The 24,190-nt window shown below is 41.8% G+C and overlaps 1 protein-coding gene across 4 annotated transcripts in view; it reads right to left on the bottom strand.

Annotated features, from left to right (window-relative positions):
• lrp8 (low density lipoprotein receptor-related protein 8, apolipoprotein e receptor) overlaps window positions 1-24,190 on the bottom strand; it is a 158,365-nt gene that overhangs the window by 67,124 nt on the left and 67,051 nt on the right. For all 4 annotated transcript variants that reach the window (XM_044044077.1, XM_044044078.1, XM_044044075.1 and 1 more), the window contains exon 3: window positions 9,622-9,744. In XM_044044077.1, the coding sequence (XP_043900012.1) occupies window positions 9,622-9,744 (123 nt within the window). The remainder of the gene's footprint in view (window positions 1-9,621; window positions 9,745-24,190) is intronic.

The raw sequence follows: 24,190 nt of genomic DNA, 5'->3' as shown, positions 1-24,190 counted from the left end.
CAAGAGCACAAATAAAAACATCAAAGATTTATGCACAAGAACTCTCCCCCACGGTTTCACTGTCATCCATTTGTGGGCTGGGTTTGCTTTCTACACCACCGAGACCGAGAGTTTATTCTGCTAATTTAATTCAAATAAAAGGAAATCTCGTTATAGTTGTGGGTCGGTCTCTTTCCCGGAAATTGCAAAAGCATTCCTCACAGGCAGTATAATTGTAACCTCTGAGAGAGGAAGGACAGGAAGAGACTGGAATAGACAAATGACACAAGGCCTAAAGCTCATCACAGAGCGCTCATATGCATCAATGATTCATATGAGACGAGAGAAGTATGGATCGGCCAATTATTTGGCTTGTAAGGATTTTGCAAGTCTAATGAGTTGATCAGTTGCATGGGGGGGTGGGTCATATCGTCATGGTGACGCTCATTAACCTTGTTCTATGTAGCGGGCCCATTTTCAAAGGCTTATTGAGGAGGACTGTGCGGCATCTCTGTACAGGGTAGACATTTTGAAAGCAAGTTGACACTCTTTCATTCACTTCACCTGTCATTCACATTGTCATGGGTCACTGTAAACTGAATGTCTTGATTGTTCGAGCAATACAACTCACTTTTAAGTCATCATTAAATGTCTTTATTCATCTACCTCATGGCATATCACTGACGAAACATTCTTGACTGAATAAAAAGAGTATTCATTTATTTAAATGTGTTTGTATGTTTCTTGGGTCACCTCTGCTATGATGCAGTAATATAATTTGATTTTGATAAAGTATGATCTGATGCGGTGGGGAAATGAGTGGAGTTTAGAAATGATTGGCCAAGGTGATAGTCCAAATCTGAATATATGATGTGAAAAGAACAACAACGCAGACTTCTTCTTTCTGTGTTGTCTTTTTAAGGTCACCTGACCCATCTGCGATGAATGCAAATCAGTCCAAGCGGGGAGTTTGAGGCCAAGAACGACCTGCATTATCGATGCTGTCAACTTGCCAAAATCCACCGCCCTTGTCCTTCAAATGTGAAATCCAATTTGCAAAAAAGGCGTATGTGGTTAATATCAGATTACATTTTAAATTAAGGTTAGTGTTGATTAGTGGTTTTCACTGGAACACTGCTCTTCAATTATTGTGGCCCTGGAGTGGGGCATTCATGTGTTTGGACCCGATTTGAAAAGGCAAAGACTCACGATAAAAGTCCTCGCAGCTAACAATGAACACTTCCTGGACAGCACTGAGACGGGATTTTGGATGGAAGGCATCATAAAAAACATTCTGCTCCCACCCCTCTCCTCATTTGAAGTGTGTTCATATTGAAGAGCTGGACCTGACTGCTGAAAAGTAGGGGTGTGAAGATGAAGATGAAGATGGGTAGTAGAATGATGGAGGCTTCTGTGAGACAAATACTGGCTGTATGCATTATCTTGAATAGGGCCGGGTCAAAATATCGATTTGGTGCTAGGCCTATATCACCGTCCTTCCTCGTGCAATACGATAATCGATACGCCAGGGCAAATATCGATATTTTAATGAACAAATTAAGGTGCTCTACAGCAAACCGTCCCTGCCAGTTTCACTGGCCAACTGTCACAACTCTATGTCATTTGGCGCTGCTCAAATGAATGAGGGGAACTTTGTCTGCCCGAAAAAGACGTTTACAGCGGGATAATGTCGGAGAAAGCTACGCTAAGATATGCCCCATTCACGTTCTATACATAGACTTCATGCACTTTGTTCTCTATATATAGAGTAAACAGAGAAATAAACAGAGAAATACTACACTTTTAACTTCAGGTAGACAGATATCGTGATGTATCGCTATATGATTGTCTTGCGATATATTTATGATCACAGAATCGTTGTATTGTGATATTATTGGTATCGTGGGCCATTTATCGCATATCATATCGCGAGGTGTCACAGGAAAGGAATGTGGGTTTAACAACAGTGAATCGATTCAGTCCGTCAAAATATAAAAACTGTAGAACTCAACTTTTCCAGACAACAACTCTCTATTTGAATTACAAGTAATATCTGTATAGATCGGCATTTTCACGTTTACCGAATGCAAAATAAGCTCTAATCTGCTGCCTCCAGCAGCTCCTTTAATTTATGCTGAACCAGAATGATTTCAGTGTGTTTGTCATGGAGATAAGAGCATTACTTTAATCACTTTGCCTTTCCAACTTTAGTTAATATTATTTGTCTCTGTATTTGAAAAGCTGACCTATGGAGGAGTCTGAAAGTAAACCTCACAGTTTTGTCAAAGTTAGGTGCAACTGATACTATTAGATATACAGTAATAGTACATCCTGACCATAGCCTTCATTAGTGGATCCGTTTCACTCCCTGACTGCGGGAGACTACTACTTTTGGACGTACATCTGTTGTCCCAGAGGATTTCCTTATAAGACATAAAGTAAGAGGAGAAACTCATAAGAGTGAGCTTATAAATGCATATATAGAAGTGAAGATTAGTGCCACAGAGAGATGATTTACTGGTTATAATGCACAGGTCTTTACAAACAGCAAATGCAATCCCATCAGCTATTGACTACTGATTAATTATAACCACTCAAACACTGGGGGTCCCTAATTGAAGGGAAGAATGGAATTGACAAAATAATCACACGGTGGCTGTTGCTGCGTGGGTGGTTTTCTCTGATTGCCATGTACCGCTCAGAGTAAACAAGGAAGCAGGAGAGCTGTCGCTGTTTCACCTTCAAAGCCGCAACACCTGTTGTGTTTCTCTGTTTCTCTGATATCATACGATTCCAACTTCAAGAAGTGAACGTGTTCTCATGCTCTCATGATCCCACTACAAATTCAAATGTAACGTTCCTGGAAACATGGGGAAATCTAATTCTAACTTTTAAAATAAAAATATGTGCCTGGAACTGGCTCATTCAATGAACAGTATGACTGAAGCTCTGTGAGATTTTCTCTGCGTAATTTATGGAAGTTGGTTCTCCCTAACGACCGTTTACACACTCTGATCAATAAATGCTTTTTAATGCTTTTAAACTTTCTCATGAATCGTGTATTTCACTCTAGGTTCCCTATAGCCTAAGCTTAAGGGATGTTATTAATGCATAATGATGAGCGCGTGGCAGCTAATGCTGTGAATTTTATTGTTAGGGGAATTTCCATGTTATTTGGTGTTGCGTTAGGATGCTCTGTATCCTCCTGAAGGAATCAATGCACTTTAGCTTATTACTCGCATAAATCACGGTAAAGACAAGTGTGAATAATAAGATGCCATAAGAATCAGTGAGCGAGGCAGAAACATGGACATGAGAAGCCTGAGATGATGGGCTAACAATATGAGAAGGGAGGGGAACGCACACAGAGCAGGAGAGGGAGATGACCTTTTAGTAGCTGGGGCGTCTTTTTAAGTGACATTGTATTGTATCTGCAATTATTTCACATGCAAACACACACACACACACAGGTTTGCACAACAATGCATTGACTTCCAGTCATTTAGACAGACTAAGCAAAGCAGCATCCCAAATCTTAACCATAACCAGTTAATGCCTCACCCTAACCCTAACCTAACCCCAATTTAATTTTTTAGCCCTAAAGCTCAGCCTCATTAGGACCAGGTTTTGGTCTCCATGAGGCCGAAACAAATACAAGCACACACACACAAACACTCAAGCAGACAACCAAACCCACTACTCGTATGAGAACATCGCTCTCTTTTTCCTGTTAGTGTGAACATCTGTGTGCAAACACTAAGTGTGCATGTTAGTTACTTCTCTGTCTTCTGCAACTGGGGTCACAGAGAGAGAGGGAGGGAGAGTGAGAGAGAGAGAGAGAGAGAGAGAGAGAGAGAGAGAGAGGCCACCTGGGAAATTACACTCTGTGCTGCAGCTGCCTCAAGCATGAAATTGAAGCCGTCTGAAAATACAACTGACTGGCTCCTTTCCGTTCATATTCCAAAATAATGAAGTTAGAAAACCTACGGCTTCCATGCAGTAATATGCTGACCTGACTACTGTCCCACACAAACAAGGGCATCACTGCGCAGGAGCAGGTGGAAGTGAAGTGATGACAGCAGGGGCAGAGAGGTAGAAGTTCACGTTCCATATTTATTTGTCACCAAAGGGCAGCAGGCTATACAGCAACAGCTGGCTTTTTTTAAAGACTTATTTCATGGTCACTGCTGGCCATGAGTCTTCAGATTTTTTAGTAACAGAATAATGTTTTATTTCCTTCACAGTGGTGCTACAATAACCACTTGCAAAAGAAAGTGAAGAAGTCAATGGTTGTGTTTGGTAACCTGGAAACAAAAATCTAATTACATCAGTAAAAAGTATAAAACACATCAGTTTTTATTAAGTTGTATCCAAGCGGCAGCCGGTTATGACGTCACCCATAAGAATCTGAACACCCATTTTGAAGCCTCTGGATTTGTGTTCTGACTGGCGCCATATTGAGGTTTACAATTGACAATTCACAGACTTCACCTGCAACCAGGCACCTTTTAGACAATACAAGCCTTTAATCACACTGGAATCCTATCTGTCCTTAATATTGATATCATTTACAAAAAAATGACTTAATTGTCTATTGTAAATTCCAAAACTAGTGATTGGGACCATTAACTCCTTAGAAAAAGTCTCCCCCCCGTGGATATTCAGTATATTCTTACACAATAGCTCTGTTCCCGAGCTGACGTGCTCTGACGCACTGCAGTTTCCCAGTGCATTGATAGTTTTTTTTACATAAATCAGTGCCCGTACGTTCATTTATTTGTTTGCCAACAGCACATTCGTAATACTGATCACAACAGGAGTTCTGTTTCTAATGGCTAAAATCTTTAAAGTTAGTTTTTTTTTATTAATCCCCTTAGGGAAAGTATTCCTCTGCATTTTGACCCATCCTACAAGTAGGAGCAGTGGGCTGCCACACTGAGTGGCGCCCGGGGAGCATTGGGGGTTGGGTACCTTGCTCAGGGGTACCCCAGCCCTTTTGGCCGGGTGGGGATTTGAACCGGCGACCCTCCGGTTACAAGTCAAGTTCCCTTTCCCCTTGGCCACAGGCTGCCACACTTATTTCACGTTACAGCAGCGCGAGTAGCACAGATGCACACAGCTCCTCCTGAGCCACTCATGCTGACACACACACACAGTATCATACAGTATAGTGTGTATTGTAGCCAGATCTGATGGTATGCGGTCACAGGAGATGCATCGAGGATGCAGAATATACTGTCCACTTGTTGAGCGATCGCTCAGGACAGATGTTATTACCAGGTCTGAATGGGGCCAAAGATTTTTAATGCTTCCTATGTGACTCATTTTCCAGCCGTAACTACTACTAAGGGAAGATGTCTGCACTTGAGTTTGGTGCAGAACACTGTGTGCAGACATATACACTCTGTCATGCATCAACGACCACTCATCTGATCAAGCATTTTGTCCACAAATCCCTCAAGGCCCAGATTCATTTTCAGACTTGTAATTACAGACAGCTCCTGAAGAGCCCGAGCGTGTGTGTGTGTGTGTGTGTGCGCGCGCACACATGTGTGCGGTTTCAGCAGCGCCATTGGAGGTCCATAGTTAATCAGCAGTCGAGCAGAGGTCTCGAGGATCAGCCCATCGATCCCCTCCCAGGAAAATCAATGTAATCAAAGGTGTTACTTTAACTTTACTCAAATCAGAAACAGGAGACCATACAGCAGGGCAGACAGAGAAGAGGATGTGGAACAGATGAAGACAAAATGATGAAACCCAGTGTGATATTAACTGGAAAAGAGGAAAGAATAAAACCAAAATGGAGGTGTGATCCAATTGAAGGGATAAGGTGGTAGCAGGAAGACAGAGAAACAGGCGAGGTAGCAGAGGCCTCCATATGAAGACTTATTGAATTTCACTGCATCTATACGAGATGATGGGCTGACATGTTCCACAGTGTGCCAGCCAGTTTTCCCAGCAACAAGTTACCAAAGTTTCTAACATGCCTGACATGATTTTTGTTGTCAAGGTTTTGGAGGGTAGTGAAGAAGAGCCTGGAGTCTGCAAAGAGTTAAGTTAGAGGGATTTATATGAATGTACTTGGCCAAGGAGAACAGAGGCAACATCAAGATGGACATGTACCGCACACAGCACGACGCTACCTCCAATTCTAAAGAGCGGTCCTCAAAGATGACACCTCTATTCATCTGTCTAATGAACTTTAACCGATTTCATTAGAATCAGGAAGACACAAACTTCCGACTGGCAAAGAATGCACACAATAGATTTTTCTCCTGGAGCCAACCTTGAAACTGGCTCAGTCTGTACAACAACATGTAACCCCTGACAACTGGACTTCAATTATGTTTATAAATAAACCCAATTTTATCTCATTGTCAAGGTTAAAGTTATACAAGCACCTTCTGCTACATGCACACACACACGCACAACGCTGAGGATCAATATAGCTGAGAAAGTTAGCGAAGCTCTCGCAGCATCTGACCTTGATTAAATATAATGAGACTTAACCAAGTCCACTAATCTGATGAAATGACTTACAGATTCACCTTGCGATGAATACTAAATACAAGCATCGACTCTAGCGTTATAATAACACTAACACAGTCAAACCACCACCACACTCAGCCCTGGCACACACACACACACACACACACTCCTCCACACATGTCCTTGTCCTATCCCCAATCACACTTATTACTTGAAGAAACTTCAAAGGGCTCTTTGATCACGTCTTTGAAACTCATATTAACGCAAATTGCGAAACAGGAGCATGTGCTTTAGAGTAGAGCCATATTCAAAGTTTTGTGTTCTGTGACTGATGTGATCTCCGTGGGGAAGCTCTGTATATGTGAGATTACAATGTCAGTCAATCCATGCGACTCACGCCACTCAATATTTGTGTATCTGTATTCTGCTTTCTTCTCCGCCACTTTCACAAGTGCACACACTTGGATACCCAGCTCATGATGTTTTACAAAGTGTCGTATAAAAATGCTGATTACTGATGAGAGCACTTCAGAACTCTGTCAGCCTGGTCAGTATGAGAATCCAATTTGTTAAAGGAGTCATATTATACCCTATTTCCCCAAGTTAAAATAGTTTCCTGGTGTCCTAATGAACATGTCAGTGACATGCTTTGGTCAAAATACCATAAGGATGAACCATCATAGCAGTTCAATAACCCTGCCAAAACCCGCCCCTTTCAGAACGCTCGGTTTTGTGCATGGTCCCTTTATATGTAAATGAGACACAGGCAAACACACACCCACTTCTTCCAGGGGGTTTCTGATTTGTCCTCTTTACAGCGCTCACTCGCTCAGCTCCATTTCTCTCCCCCTCCCTCCACTAGTTCTCTGACAATATCAACATGGCAGCGTGCGCAGAAAACAGCGAGAGTGCCGTCACCGGAAGAGACGTCCTACATAAGGATGGAGCCGAAAAGTGCCGAACTGTAAATCAGTTAAAAACACTTAGGGACAGCACTGCTGATCGCCAGCGGCGAGCTGCATAAACTGCTGCTGTATGTGACTGTATCAGACTGAGTCTGTGCTCCGGTCATGGAGGACGTACCGAACAAATATTTTTAATTAGGACGTGTCAGAATGGTCAGTTATGAGCTCTATGTGACCTTTTCTTAACAATGTGTGTGTTCGTATACGTTCACTGACTAAATACGGCGATCACTGGCCGCAGTCTGATGCGAAGTGCGAACACACAAACACACATTTGCTGACTTCATCCGGCACATTAGCTTCATATATAAAATCCTCTGAGGCTGGAAGTTTGTGTAAAACACTGTGCTCCACTGTGCAGCCACCAACAGCACACTTGACATAATACCGCTCTTCCTTCGCCTGCACTCTGGCATTTTACAGGGACAAGGTGGAGTTAAGGTGGAGCTCTCGAGGTAAACTTACTGTTAAGGCGGTAACATTCGTGGTGAAATGCGCATGCTGCCGTCATAAGTGCAGGGAATTCAACATTGCGTGTTTTATCGCCTATACTTACACTAAGGGAAACATGACTGAGTATTCTTTTTCCACACTTTGGCGACTGGTAGGGCCTCCAGAGTCCCAAATATAAGTATTGAAATGGTTAAAAAGTTGATTTTGCATAATATGTCCCCTTTATGCCCTGTTCACACCGACAACAGCACTTAAACATGCCGTCTATGGTTTTAGGGCAGGTGTTTGGCTGTGTGAAGAAGATGTCACAGTGACTGTTTGTCCTTCATAGGCTACTGTACTGAAACAATGTGGTTGAAGATCACAGAAACAAAGATTCTTGACTTCAGTTCATCGTACAATGAGAAAACATCTAGTGATTATAGATACCCCCAAATCATACACAGTGAACTCTTTTGAGCACATCCTGTTGTTTCATGCAACTCTTCCTTCTTTGGAACTTAATTATTGTGCTGCGTTCACAACAATCTCGAATTTCCGTCACACCATTTGTGTAATGTGCGCCGCGGGATCAATGCATTTTTGTGCAACATCAGAGTCCGACTGCCAGCAAGTGTGTGACATTATCCGGAGAACCTCAACGCTGATTGGTCACTGCGTCAACATGTCAAACGTGAATTCTTCGCGCGTGACAGCCGACGTGAAAATTGGCGTTCTGCTTTGGACCTTGCTTTGTAGAGGCTACAGCTGACACAGCTGTCATTTCTCTACAGCAGCCCTGGTGGTCAAAGCAGCTAGATTGTACATTGTGCAAGCTCACTACGCAAATGAAGAACAATGACATCCTCTCCGGTATGTGAAGATCTCTGTAGTCGCACAACAACGTTCTGCAGTCTACCCTCTCATCTTTTCTTGACACTACAGCTCCACTATGAACAAAAGCGTTCTGTATGAACTTCATTGCCTCACCTCAAGCTCCTTTCATACCACCTCAGCCCATTTTTCTGGTAAGACTGAGAAAACCCTGACATGCTGTAGAGCTGCCAACACAATCACAGTGAGCGATCATCCATTTTCCATAATTATATACAAACAATCTGCTGCCAACCTTGTAAAACCAGAGTGCAACAAAGTTACAGTATATTCACCGTCTTTGAGACAGTTTTTTTTACAGTTACACGAGTGCATTCAAAGAAAAGATCACATTCAATAGTGATTTTTAGCAACGGCATGACAGCTGAATGTGTGCTTTATAGTAAATCTGCTGTGTCATTCATGACTTGCATAGTGGAAAACAGAGAGTGATGCAATGTCTTTACTTATTTGTAGCCGACACCTTGTCCACTCCACATTTCATCTGAAATTCCAACATTATAACATATATACATGTTTATTGGCAAACCCGTTGAAACAGGCAGTAATTAAGGTGAGTGACATTGAAGGGACATTAGCATGGGAAAGATGACACCAAATTAATTTTTTCCAGAGGAAGAGATGTCACAAAGACCTTCCAAAAGTGGCTACTGTTTCCACTGACTGCATGTCCTTGAGAAACGCCCTGCACACACACTACACTAGTATGTAGCTGTGAACATATTTGAGACACATCGAATGTGTGTCTGTGTCTTGACCTACCTGGCTGTGTTCATGACCTTGTCTCTGTCTGCATGTTTGCTATTAGGACACCGTTTCTTCTACATGTGTGGCGTGGACTTTTGCCTAGACGACTACTTACTGCAGATTGCATCAGCCTCGTCCGAGCCGTCTGCGCACTCCGGCTCTCCATCGCAGCGCCACCTAGCGGGAACACACTGTCCATTCTTACAGGCAAAGTCCGTGGTCGCACATGTCTTCTTTGCTGTGGAGACAAAGGACATGTCCAACATTGAGTATCAAGGAAAATTAAAGACAGACTGTCACAACCGATATTAAACTGGTGTTCAGTTTTCTTGGAGAAAAGGAGTGATTAAACTAAACCAACACTATCTATCCAAAGCAACCAACAAGTGATCTCTGGAACAGGGAGTGCCAACACAGGCAAACAATAACCCCTGCAGCCAATTAAAGTTTTATTTGACAGTAATTCCCAAGCACCACTTTAATTGAACCCAACTTTAATTTAACTTTCAATACTCTAATGTCATCTTGGTGGTGCGTTCAAGTGCAACATGTAACAGGAGACATGATGAGATGAAAGGTGTTAAGCAGTTTCTGTTGGTGCGCGCGCTCTTTGAGGTTGACTAAGCAGATCAGGGCTGTAAAATAGAAAAGTGTTTGAAAAGAGAGAGAGAGAGTTAATTTGCTACTGTTTGGGTTTAGTGCTGGCAGAAAATCCCATTGTTTAACTTTCTCAAATTAAACTGATTCCTTTGCCACCTCGAGTTGCAAAATCTATGTAACATGACAAACACCCAGCATAGAGAACAACTATTTTTTAAATGAGAATTTGAATTTTCTTCATGATTTAACGCGGGTTATGAGGGTTTATACGGGTTTATGTGGGTTTATGCGTGTTTATGCGGGTTATGAGGGTTTATGAGGGTTAGGGCTAGCAATATATTACACTGAGTGACATGGGCCAGTACTTCTGTACTATCTAAGAATCCACCTGGTAAAGGACTGAAAGCAGGAGAGCGCACAAGCGGATGCATCAGTGTCTGCTTTTACACGTAATTGCTTAACACTTTAATGACAGCTGGAAGAGACCCAATTTCTCTGAGGGTGTTTTGAATATTATGTTCCTATGTCGCAGCTCTTAAAGCCGCTGGCTCAGAGGTTTTGCTGTTTTTCCAACAAAGTCTTTGCACTTTGCAGAACTGTGCTGTGGCTCTGTGCGACTGTGTTCTGATTTCCTACGGACTCCAAAGGTTTTTTTTTTTTTTTTTGGCAGTTGCTTTCTTCAAGGGGAAAATTGAAACACTTGAGTCTGTCATGGGGAAAGGCAAAAAATCCGTCTCCCTGACAGCGAGAGCCACTGAACAAGAGAAAGCACTCGCTTGGCGTGTTAGCAATGCCTTTGCCACGCCGTGATGAAATATACAGCGAGGGAGGCTGACAAATTGCAATACGAAGTGTGTGTGTGTGTGTGTGTGTGTGTGTTCTTTTCTCTGTGTGGAGAGTAACGGCCACTGTTCCATTTCCTCCATGTGAGCCTGGTTTTACACCACTTCACTGACCCTTAGTTCAAGCCAGCTGAACATGTAGGTTAGCAGGGCGCTAGGCTACAGCACTGCACAAAGACACCGCAGTAAATCAGTCACACCTGACTCGCTGGAGCTCGTTATACGCCAGTCACCTGTGAGTCCATCAGTCAAACACAGACTCTATCTGTTTATATAGACTATTGTTTAGAACTCTTTCTTTATTTCTATCTGAGCAAGTATGGGGTTGAAGAGCAGTAGCAGGTTAGCTTAGCTTAGCATAAAGACTGGAAAGAGGGGTTAGCAATTAACCAATAAAAACAATAAAACTACTCACTAGGGCTGCAACTAACGATTATTTTTATAAACGATTACTCTGTCGATTATTTTCTTGATTCGTTGAACCTGGAAATGATGATCTTGTTTTGTCCACAAACCAAAATCAGTCAGTTTTAATGATGTATTTCTAAACCATAACAAAAAAGTCCATTACTCACTGTGTCAACCTAATCAAATGCAATTTGGTTATGGAAGATATATATACATTTGTTTTAACACATATCCATACTCTCAACAATGCAGATTATGAATTCTGAGTAAAAAAGACAATAGATGGTATTGAAAAAGGTTTAGCTACAGATTAAATACAAATGGGGGTCCATGGGGATCAAAGAACAGTCAGGGCCCGAGACACAGGTAAATAGAAAAAAGGGAGAGAACAGAAAATAGGGGTATGGACATGAAAGTCAAGCAGAGGCTGTAAAGGTGGGGTCTAGTGTAATGACATCAGTCTTCACACAGGGTCAAATAAATCCTCTTCCTTCCTTCCTTCCACCATGTTAGCATAAATCCCATCTCAGCCTGTCCACCGGACCTTTTTTCCCCCCATCTTTCCCTACATCTCTGCTGACAGCCTGATAACGCAGCCAGCTGTAGCCACACAGCGCACAAGCACACCAGCGGTGAGAAAACACACAATAACGCTAAAGCTGAACATCGACAAACACAGGCTTTTGCTGAACATTCATAAAATATTCATTCACGAGTCATCTTCACTCAGAAGTGTCTTTTTCCTTCCGTCACATTTCCTTTTATCTCTTAAACAATGCAATTCACCTTGGCTCCTCCACTTATAATGCAGGCCAAAGTCATAGTCTAAAGGAATTTTAAGACAGAATGTGTTACAAAACCAACAGCAGGCATTTTTGTATTATGCAATGTTATTTAATAAGACTTAAAATGAAGCACCACCCTACAAGTGGGAATGTTTTTTTTTTTCAATAAAGCAATATATGCTAAGCTACTAATATCCACCTTTAAAACCAAGCATTACATTTATGAGCATTTCACTTTGGCTCTTAAATACTGAATGAATGCTAATTCATTTTTAAAGCAAGGCCATTTTACTCTCACATGGATACACAGTACAACATTTTTGAAAAAAGTGATTACATAATGTAATACTTGTTTATGGAGAGAGATATGGATTATATATTGTTAAGTATGTGGACAGTGACACCACCTACAATAAAATGAATGCATAAAATAAAACTTCCTTTGCCTCTCAAGAGCTGCTGATGCAACAAACCGCCGCATACATTTACATTCTGATGCACAACCACGTCTCATATACGAGTGTCCTCCATATGGAACAGCAGCGCGAACCGGCCTTATGATGTGTGAGAGTGATTGTGCAGGAGACAAACACCCTGCCTCTACACACACATACCATTCTCTCACACACACACACACACACACACACACATCATTCTTCATAGAGTAAGAAAGCACAACATAATTCTACAGTCTACTCTACCTCTGGATATAGACAGTGATTCATATTTATGTTACGTAGACCCAAAGAGCTTCAGGTTGAGCACAAAAAGATTTGAGCCCTAGTGTAGAATCACCACTAATAGGGGTGGGTCATTATAGGTTTGGTGATATACTGTATGGTCGTCCTTCCATGTGCAATACCATATTTGATACGCCAATGCAAATATCGATATTTTAACAAATGAAGGCACTCTAAGGTAAACATTCCCTGCCAGTTTCACTCGCCGACGTCACTACTTCATGTCTCCTTGTGGTGGCGCCGCTCAAGTGAAACTTAGGTGAAAGTTACCTGGCTGAAGAAGAGGGGGTTTGCAACTGTATAATGGCGGAGAGAGCTACGCTAAGAGATGCACCATCCACGCTCAATACATAGACTTGATGCACTATATATAATAGAGAAATCCTGCACTTTTAACTTTTCACGGACGTTTTGTTTTCTTCAGTTAGACAGATATAGTAGTATACGATTGTCTAGCGATATATAGAGATGATCACAGAATTGTCGTATCGTGATATCATTGGACATATCATATATCATATTGTGAGGTATCCTGTGATCCTGTGACACATCCTTATACTTTACCCACCAATTCACTTGCAACTTACTGAGGACGTGCCTCGGTTTAAATGTGTCGTAAATGAGCGCGTGCTGTCGATGTGTGGTGACCGTGTGGGCGGAGTCAGACGACATCGCCCGCTGACATTCAACTGATGTCATGCGCTGGGTGCAACCACGATCAATACGTGACGAAGACGACCTACTGATGTTCACATCGCGTCTACCCCATCCACACATGTACACACACACACACACCACACCTCCGCTAAGTCCTGATAACATGATTTGAGATGCTACTGTTTGACCAGCGAACAGGAGAAGGTCAATGCCTCTTTCCAAGTCAGTCAATTTACACACTCCATTACACACATACACACGAGCAGCACAATAATCACTAGTGTCACCTCTAATGAGGATCTGTTCACTGCCGTCCCCGCATGTTGATTTGCTCTGAAAAATGTTAACAAACCTGAAAAATGGTGGTGGAATAAACATTTACCACCTTTCTCTCTTAGATTTTGATGCATGTTGATCTTAAGTTCCACGTGAAACAAAAAGACAAAACAAAAGGTGCTATTTTTGATCTGGCGTGTTTAGTTATTTTGAGTAAGAGTAAAATAATGGATATTTTTAATTTGATATGCAACATTGAACAATGCAAAAAAATAGGATTTTGCTGTATTATAGCCAGGAGTATTTACAGCCTACTGGGGCAATTCACACAAACTTTCAGAACTTTTTTTTTGTTCATTTAACATGGCTGTTAATATAAAGTCAACAGAGCACAAATATTACAACAAATGTGTTTTCCTAAAAGCAATTAGCAAGACTGATGTCTTTTGCTACTCTTCACAAATTCTGCAAACTGAACGCAGCCTATAGGTTACGACAATGAGATAAAACTAATTGCCTTGTTATTGTTAGTTAAATAAAAACATTAGGTCTCATTAAAAGTATCCGTCTTCGCAGTTCAACGCCAACAATTCGGGTTCTGAATAAAGGACGAGCGAATGCACGGGGAGCATTTGTCACATGTGTGGTTGTTAATGGCAAAACTTCTGCTTCTTATGCAAAGACGTGCAAAGCCGAGCGCCTTCTCAGCACAATTTGCACTTCTCATCAACCTTATCGCCTTCACCCGAGCGAAGTTACAATGCAGGCACAGAATTTCACCCGGCTGTACGTATTCTTCTCATCGTCGGCACTTAACTGTAAATTAAAAGATGCACTGTGCTGCTGTCAATCTGCATTCTCTTTGGCCAGAATGATGAATCAAATAACCGCCTAATTGCTTTTTTCATCGTACTGCTGAAGAAAGTACTGAGACTGCTTATTAGCCTGGCCTTAAAAATAAAACTGCAGAAACTGACAATCATTTAGTGGGTATCATTCCTGAGGAGTGTCTTATCAACAATGTGTTCGATGTATTGCTTTCTTGCAATGATTACTACTGATTTGAAATCATTTGAACTCACCATCCACAAATTAAGACTTGCGGTCGATGACTCCCCTGGTTCTATAAACTTCCCGACCTGGGGACTTGTGATTTTTGATCAGACTCACTACAGAGGAAGTCTTGTTTACTAAAATGTGTTCACGACTAGGATAGGGCATCTCACTGTAGACAAGGCCATGAATCTGAACACTTGAGTCAATGACCTTGAGAATTGCCACCTGCACCCTCATCATTCAGCCTCACAGTGGGTGGAATCCACTGCTCTGTCCAGACAGAACCACACAAAGAGCATTGTTGTCTTGGACTTGTCATATTCAGAGGTAGGTAGAGTAGCCAAAAAATGTACCCAAGTAAAAGTACTGTTACTTTAAGATAATAATTACTCAACTAGAAGTAAAAGTACTCATGAAAATGATGACTCGAGTAAGAGTAAAAAAGTACTGAGTTTCTCCGGATTTATTTTTGAAATATTCAGAGCAACAGAAAATGGTACAAAAGAGATACAACGTAATATAAAACTCAAATACCATAAATAACCCTTGAACTAAAACAATAATACATTAATTCTTTGGGAAATTAAATACGTCACCCTTTAACTAAAAGTATAATAAATTAGGATTATCCAATTCAGATACATCGGCACTGTGCAAGTATTCGTTAGCCGCTCAGCTGACAGCTGAAACCCAGCGTCCGAAGTATACAACAGATACCGGAGACACGTGACCAAAACCCGGAGACCAGAGCCTCGGTGATGGACACAGTAAAAAATGAGCCGCTGGTGTGTTTTAAGTCCACTTGGAGCCGAAATCTGCGGCTGATAGCTGAGCGGCTAACAGCTGGAGTCACATGACAACACTTGTCATGTGACTCAATTGGCTGCATTTGATTGGCAAGATTTTGTCAGCCATAGCCAACGTTATTTTTTTATTGGTTAAGATAGTAACGTTATAGAAATGTTGGCTGAAGACGGCTCTCGGGGAGAGAAATTGATCGTGCATGTAATAAAAAGGAACGACCGCTAGTTGCCAAATGGAACGGCGTAAAAGTATCATTCTTTCTACAAATACAAGTAAAAGTAAAAGTATGTTGCAATACTCTAAAATACTCCTAAAATTACAATTTATTTTTAAAGTTACTCAAGTATTTGTAACAGAGTAAATGTAGAGTGTTACTACCCACCTCCGGTCATATACTTATCATTTACAGTTGCACTGAGCTGATGACATATTCAGTGCATTCACTCTGTGCTTGATAAAGACACGGTTAGAACAGTTTTTGAGAAAATTCTAGAGGGAGAGAACATTTCAGAATATACACCAAACCTGTCATGATATTGGCTCGGTTGGATGCCACAACTATCACTGTTACTTTACGTTCATTATCCACATCTCTCTTCTTAAAGCTGGGGCCACAATGACTACGTGTGCAAAGTGGGACGTCTTGCTTTTTTTATTTAGACATCCAGATGATCAGATTAACGGTGAGTAATGATCTGTGCTGCTCCTCGGGAACAGACTTCTCCCAGATTATTTTTTGTGTGCGAGCCGCTTGCAGTTCACAACAACATGAAAATGACCATAATTTCATCATCTCTATCGGTTACATGCATCATAAATATATCACATTTACTTGAGAACCAACCAAGGAACATTTAAATCATTTGTCATTTTAATTTTCAAAAAAAAGAAGAAGCAGCCGTCACACACTGCACATGCACGCAGTAGAGCTGCGATCTAAATCCATCCCCCGGTGACACCGCTCATGGCTACCTAAGAAATATGCTTTGTACAATATGATCTTTTTATGTAGTTTCATATTCACAGGGACTTCAATTACTGAGATTGTTACTTCCACAACTTCTACCGCAGCCTGAAAAGCACAGAAACACAGATGAAACTGTTTAAAAGCAAACCAGACACAAAGGTCAAAGCGAACTCCAGAGAGCATAAAACATGTTGTGGTAACCAAGTTTCACAACACTGGCACTTCACTACCGAGAGGACAAAAGTGCTAAGTATTAGACTGAAAAGGTATTTTAAAGGTCCAGTCAGTAACATTTAAGAAGGTTTACTGGCAGTAGTAGTAGTGTAGTCACAGTTACAATAAGTCTTTTATACTGTATACATGTTGTAGGTAAGGCCCTTGCTTTATGGAGGCTGCAGAACCCCAAATTAGCCATTTCTATCTATCTAAACGGAACTTTGCTTATTGACCCAGGATTCTGAAAAAACCTTGGCACGTTTTCACCAAAATTGCCCAGGGAAAAACTTTGTCTTCAGGTTATTCACCGAAGACAAGTGCGGACCGTGGAAGTAAAGAGGCCAAAGGGAGACAAATTAGAGACCGACAGAAGCCCAGCGAGAGGGGGGGGCTTAGAGAAAGTGAGAGTGTGGGAGGAAAAAGGACAGCAAATAGATGGTCTTCCACACTGTTGTGATCGGCTAAAGAGCAAAAGAACGAAGCGTGTCACTGGAGTGAAAGAGGCCGTTAATCAGTGAACAGAGGTTGAACCACATCTGTGCGGGAGCGGCGGAACACTCGAGAAACGGGACGGTGTAGAGAAGACAAGTATAATATTGGTCTTTTGAAAAGATTAAAGGACTGCACAGTTGCCAAATGACTAGTTGGAGACAGTGAGATAAAGTGAAGAAAGGCCCAGAATACAAACGCAGGGAGCAGCTGAAAAATATCAAGTGCTGGACAGTGAGGGAGAATGTGATGTAACATTTTTGTTCTTTTTCTCTTTCTGCTAAACTTTTAAACTGTCTGACTTTGTGATTCAACTTCAGGCAGTGTGTAGAGGTGACACAAAAAAGAGAATGGACTTATGATCCAACCATGAAAGAGCAACTTCAATTTTATGGCAACCAAACTCGTCGACGAAATCTATGACTACTCTCAACCCGATCTTGATAAGTAGTGAATGACTACTACAGAGAAGATGAAACCTCTTCTGTGACAGAATTTTAGGGATGTCGCAGCTTTTATATTTTTGGACCAGGGTGGATTTTTACCAAAGTTTCGCTTTGTTAAGAACACAGAACAAACCAATCAGAATATGTGGTGTCTAGAGGTGGGAATCTTTAGGTGCCTCACGATTCAAGCACGATTCAGGAGCCACGATTTGATTATAAACAAGAGTTTCCTTAATTTCCATTATCATTTATTAAACTAAATGGAATGTGTAAACTGGAAAGTTACAACTGCATTGTACAGAAGTAACATCTGGAATCACAATTCACATATTTAAGAAAAACATGTATACAGCTGTATGTGCGCCCCATAAAGTGTCAGAGTTCCGCCTTTTCGTACGTTGAATGTATGTTAAATTATGTTGATGTTTACGTTTAATGTACAGCGTGTGTTGGATAAAACCGGAGTCTAATTCCTTGTATGTGTTCACATACTTGGCCTATAAAGCTGATTCTGATTCTGATTCTGAATGATGCATCTAAGATTCGATGTATTCTCCGCACCCCTGGTGGTGTCTGCAGCTTGACATTCGAATATTGAAATAAGCAAAGATTTAAGTTCATCCCGAAGTGGTAATGTTTAAGCTCCAAAGTAAAACGTCTCATCACTAGATGCCGACTCCACCTATTTCGTCCTCTAACATGCATCTGAATAATGTACTCACTTAACAGCATCAAGCTGAATGTATATACAGTGAGTGCATCACAATTCCGCTTCCAATGGTTTGTGATGTCATGCCATTCATTCACAGTTTTGATGAGAGAAAGTTCCTGTTCACTGGCATTTACATGCACACATTCACACCCATACTGTAGGTTCATGTGTGTGTGTGTGTGTGTGATGAGTAGACTACAAAGACTAAAGATGTGAAGTGGGGGTCTGTGAATTTGCAATCCAGACAGCTGGCCAGATCAGATACACATATGTTATCCTCCTCACGGCACATCAAATACCACCTACCGGTTCAAAGAAGCTTGTTAGCATTTTATGATCTCCTCTCTGGACACAGGAGAGTCAGGCCAATAAGGCAAGACAGAGACTCCAGACTTTTGAGACAGGAACTTAAATGCATCATTAATGAGGTGATGTGAGGAGCAGCAGGTGGAGCACACAGGTCTGGTCAACAGTTGCATCATGTGGTGAAGGAGGACTCACCTGAGGCACAACGTGCCGAGGATGAAAGAGATGGTGGCAAACTTTATGGAAACTTTCATCCTGCTAACTTGCATTTATATTCAGCGAATCTGACTAAAACTTCACAAGAAGCATTATTATATAGAATGTTTATTCACTACACGCTGCATAAACTTCCAATAATGTTAAATGCGTTTTTGGTGTTTTCAGTTGACAAAATTTTTTGTTTTTTTTTATTATTCCTTCCTATATAAATAACTTATCTGTCTTTTATTGTATATTTTCAACTGCTGTAAGAACAATTTCAAAACTACCTGAGGAGTGGCGGAGGGAGGTGCGGCGATGCTTTAGAGAAATGAAAGCTTCCTTTAATTTGATGAAAGAATTGTGCAGAAATGAAGCACAGCACAGCACATAAACCTCCCAGTTGTCATATTGAGATGTTCTGGCCCAACGCTAAAACAAAAATATCAAGGCTGCTTTTTTAAGAGTTTAATCTTTCTTCTTTGTGTTCTCAGGATTGTTTTACTACCTGTGATATCTGGTAACTTGAGGAAAAAGTAACTCCACTAGTTTCTCTGTCTTTGAAACTTTGAGTGAACCTGTGAGGAGCCTACTTATGAGACGTACATTTTCAATTATTTTTATTATTATATTATTTATTAATACTAATATATACTCATTTACTAATGTATATATGTATATATATATATATATATATATATATATACATATATACTCTAAAAAAGAGTGATCACAAAGAAAACATACACATATTTAAATATCATTCTCCCACAAACTAAGCTGCTCTGTCTTTGTCTGGACTTCCTCCTCAGCTTTCCAAACAAATCCACTGGCATAGCAATAGTACATTTGCTGTAATGTTTATGTTATAAGTTCATTCTGAAAACTGAAGTAAATTGATTTGAGATTTTTTGTTTGTTTAAGATAAATAGTAATTCAAATTTTGTTTGAGAAATTGTTCATCTTTAAGTTAAAAGGTAGCAGTAGTAGGAGAGTGAAGCCATTTTTCTTTTCTCCTGTTTTGCGTTAGGAGCCATTTATTTTCTGTTTTCTTTTTTGCAGGTAAAATTAGGTTTGCAAAGAGAAGTTTAGGTTTGTTATTTAGTTTGGCATTGATCCTCTCTGAAGTTTAAATAAACTGCTACACTTTTGGACAGACTTTAGATTTATGTTGGCATCTTTCTTTGGAAAGATAAGGTCGAAGACACACACACACACACACAATCCCTGGTTCCCCTGATTGCTCCATTCATTCGTCCTAGTTAAAGGTCAGGTGGTTTCAAGTGGACTAGAAAATAGAGTGGCTTTGGGTGGGTCGGTCAAAAGATGGCAAAGAAGGCACCATTTTAAATAAACTATGATTTTAAATGAACTCTGTAGTTTCCACCACCTTTTCCTCTCTCACTAGGTGACCTGCCGTTATATTTTCATTTTACCTAAAGGGGCATCTGTAGGTTTTGTTTACATACACCGCCCGTGCCAAAACTCTTTCTGAGAGACATCACAGCTCTCCTCTCCTCTCCTCTCCGACCAGAGCGGTGTTGTGTATTCCAGCCACCTGCGCCTCATGCGAGCATGCATTCAAATCAGCTGGTCATGTGACGGAATCACGTATAGGAACACACTACACCAGGAACAGTGCAGCAAAAATATAAGACACAATGCGTTTTTTGTTTTTGTTTTTGTTTTTTTTTTTGTTCAAGGTCAAAGCTTTTGCTTGCGATCATTTCTTTTGCGAGAGTGACAGTGTTCCAGGGATTTCTTACTTGCAAAATTGAAAGAAAATGGTTTGGAACAGATTATTTTGTCTATTTATTTAACCTCTTCCTACACATGTGGCGGGAGTATGGACAGAACAATATCAACACGCAGGACGGCACTCCTCAGAGTGAGACCTCCTGATAATTGGAAATCTATGATGAGATAACAAAAGCAATCATCACTAGAAGTCACATCGCCGCGATGATCAGAGTGTGTTGTGTCCCCGTGCACACAGAAATGAATATAAATTCACTGCGTTCGTTCGACAAAATCATTTCTCCGAGTCTCTTTACTTTGCTTCCCATCACTCCCACCATCACCATCTGTTTCTGGACACAGTGTGCCTGGAGGGCTTTTCGCTCTTGAGACAAACAAACACGAGTGCGTTTGTTGTAGTGACATTGAGTGGACATCTCACTGGAGAGATCAGAGAGCAGTCACTTTTGTGTTAGCTTCAGAGACTGCTAATTAGGTGGCAGCACAAAGGGGGCCATTGTGGGAGCACGTGGGGAGGAAGAGTCGGACATGTTTTTTGTTTTCATAACACGGAGCTGATCGGTCCTTCCGCGTGACGACATCACGTGACCGCAATGCCGATTGAATGTTAATGACGCAGAAAAAAGAATAATTAGAAACGTCTAACGAAGCATTTGCACGTACAGGTACAGAGACGACAGCGCACGGGTTTGAAAATCGAAAACAGACAAAGGAGGCAGCTAAAGACACGTGGTGTTTGTGTGTGTGTGTGTGTGTGTGAGGTCATTTTATTAGGTGTTCTTTCCCTAGATGTCTGTAGACTATGAGGTCACATTATTTTGCTTTAGTGCCTCTCATTAGAAGTGACATATGCACAGTGAAACCTCACCGCTCCTACACCATACCAACAAGCACACACACATGCACTGTGTGTGTGTGTGCGTGTGACATCCGGCTCACAGACCTGCATTGATTTATTAAACACTCTGACAGTAATACCAGACCTCACATCCATACATGCATGAGCGTGCGCACACACACACACACACACACAGAGCGTCCCCTCCCCCATGTCCCACTCCGACACTCCAATCTCATCAGACTATCAGACGCTCACTTTCCTAGACAGGGTCATCGTTTTAATGATATCAGCTATCAATCCTTTAGCCCACTCCTCCCCCCATGACACACATAGGAAGTGTGTATGGCTCCCCATTCACCACAGTGCTGTCAATGCCGTTTGACTGATGTCATCGTGGGCAGAAGGCGATCAGGAAGCGGCCGCCGCGTACGGGCGAGGAGCTGAAGAGGTGATGGCTGTTCACTGAGCACCAACTGTATAATCATAAATATCCTTTTTATAGACTCTGCTCAGGAGCACAAGTTACACTGCACAACGTACATGACGGAGTGGCTCCAGAAACATATTACTGTAGAAGGTAGGGTTGGAGATCCTGGAAAAACTCTTTTGGAATTCAAAAGTCCAAGCACTTCCCTTTGAAGCTACGCCTCCAGAGCACAGGAGAGCGCAACATTGGTAACTTTCTGTATTTTTTCTGTGAAGGCACAGTCCACTTAATCTGTTTGTGGCCGTTTAATATGATTGGATGGTGTTTTTACAGGCCTGTCCATTGCACAGGTGACTGAGAAAGTTTTTAAGCAATACAGTAAGAAATTGATCCCACCCTACCTTTAATATAATAGGGGAGTGCATCTGTCTGTTAGAGGATGATTTGATATGTATATCGGCACATGGGTTACTACATTGTTCAAGCAAAATATTTGATTGGATTTTGAAAGAATCTGATTCAGTACAATCTGCTTCATTGCTGGATTACTATTTAAAGATTATCTTTTTTTTTGACTTCCATTCTTTTGCACAATTCATATCTAAACCAGTTCCTAAGAAGTGAAATTCTAGTACCAGGTTTTCATCCCCACGTGGACCAAGTACACACACACACACACAAATGGACATCTCACCTAATCAGGCATTCACTCACACACATAGTGGAGCATGAACGTCCCACTGGGGCCATAACACCAGTGTGATGCACAGGGGGAGGGGATGTACAGTACTATATTTGTGGCTCACAGACACAAACACACACATAATGCGTGTGTTCCCAGTGTGTGCACGCCTGTGTTTGTTTGTGTGAAATACACCGTCAGCTGTACAGAGATGCCTTCTATTCATCTGATCTTTTTTTTTTTTATCTTCACTGATCAAAGCTATTTCAATTTCAATTTAAAATAAATCAGTAGCAATCACACGTTGCTTAAATTGCCGTCCGTGACGCGGCCGTACTCCAGAGGCAGGATAAGAACTCAGAAGCAGCTCTATAATTATTCTTCTTGTGAGTGACTGATTAACAAGTGGGAACAGGCAAGGTTTCAGCCGCCCTCTCCCTTTTTTTCTTTTTTTTTTTACTAGCAAAACAACATTCCCGCTGGCCGTATGAATCGATGCTCGCTGTGGAGCCTCGTAACTCCCCCCACTCGCGGTCCTGCACTTCCACCATCGCCATTCAACTCCCGAGCCACAGACATGCCGCGCACTGCTGGCCAGTCCACATGACAAATTACTTCTGGGCTTATTATCAAAAATCAGCACTCGCCGGAGGGAGTGGCTGTGGAGGGAGGGGTGAGGGGAAGAGGGATGTGGCGAGCGGGGGGCAGGGGGGCGGGGGGGGCTCCAACAAAAGGCTGCCGAGCTTTGTGGCGGACAAAAGAGAGGGACAAATTTCTCCTGCCGCTGACAAGATAAAAGAATTCATTTCAATCACAAACCGCTGTCACTGACTGAAGCAAAGAGAGCGGCTCAGAGAGGTCACCGCGAGTGTAAAGAACGACTTCTATGTGTGTGTTCGCTCGTGTGAAGTTTGGGCATCCCTCCATTTTTTTGCTCCAAAAGACGGTAAAAGAAAAAGGGAAGCTAATATTTACCAAGGTGACCAAAGAGCTTCTGTGTTGCTTAGAGCTCCCAGAAGTAAGGGTGAGATGTGATGATTCTTTTCCCTGCCTCTTTTTGTCCCGCTGCGCTCTCGGCAAAACTAAACACTGTACACAGCCTCCCGTCTTTTGTCCACCCTGCCACGCTCATTCGTTCAACGCTCCTCATCCACTCCTCCTCCTCCTCCTCCTCCTCGCCACCCTTCCCGTTCTGCCCACTGTCGCACGCTTTCTCCCATCGTCCCTTCGTCCCTCCCTCTCTCCCTTCCTCCTTCTGTTTTGGTAAACAGCCAGTTTTTATTTTCCTTTGTCTGCTCTGTTTGCGATCATACATAAAAACACCCGTTGGCTGGATAAAGGCATCGTGGCCTCAAGATGACAACCCCACAGAGAGACGTATCACTGTGACAACAGTGTGAATTTGGAGCCGTGATAGAACAGCGATAGATAAAGAGAGCGCGTCTACAAAAATGTCAGAAACAATACAAAGACG

Source organism: Solea senegalensis, linkage group LG14, assembly GCF_019176455.1.
Source record: "Solea senegalensis isolate Sse05_10M linkage group LG14, IFAPA_SoseM_1, whole genome shotgun sequence".
Taxonomy (NCBI): domain Eukaryota; kingdom Metazoa; phylum Chordata; class Actinopteri; order Pleuronectiformes; family Soleidae; genus Solea; species Solea senegalensis.
The sequence above is the reverse complement of the archived record's forward strand: the minus strand, read 5'-3'. Positions and strand labels throughout refer to the sequence as shown.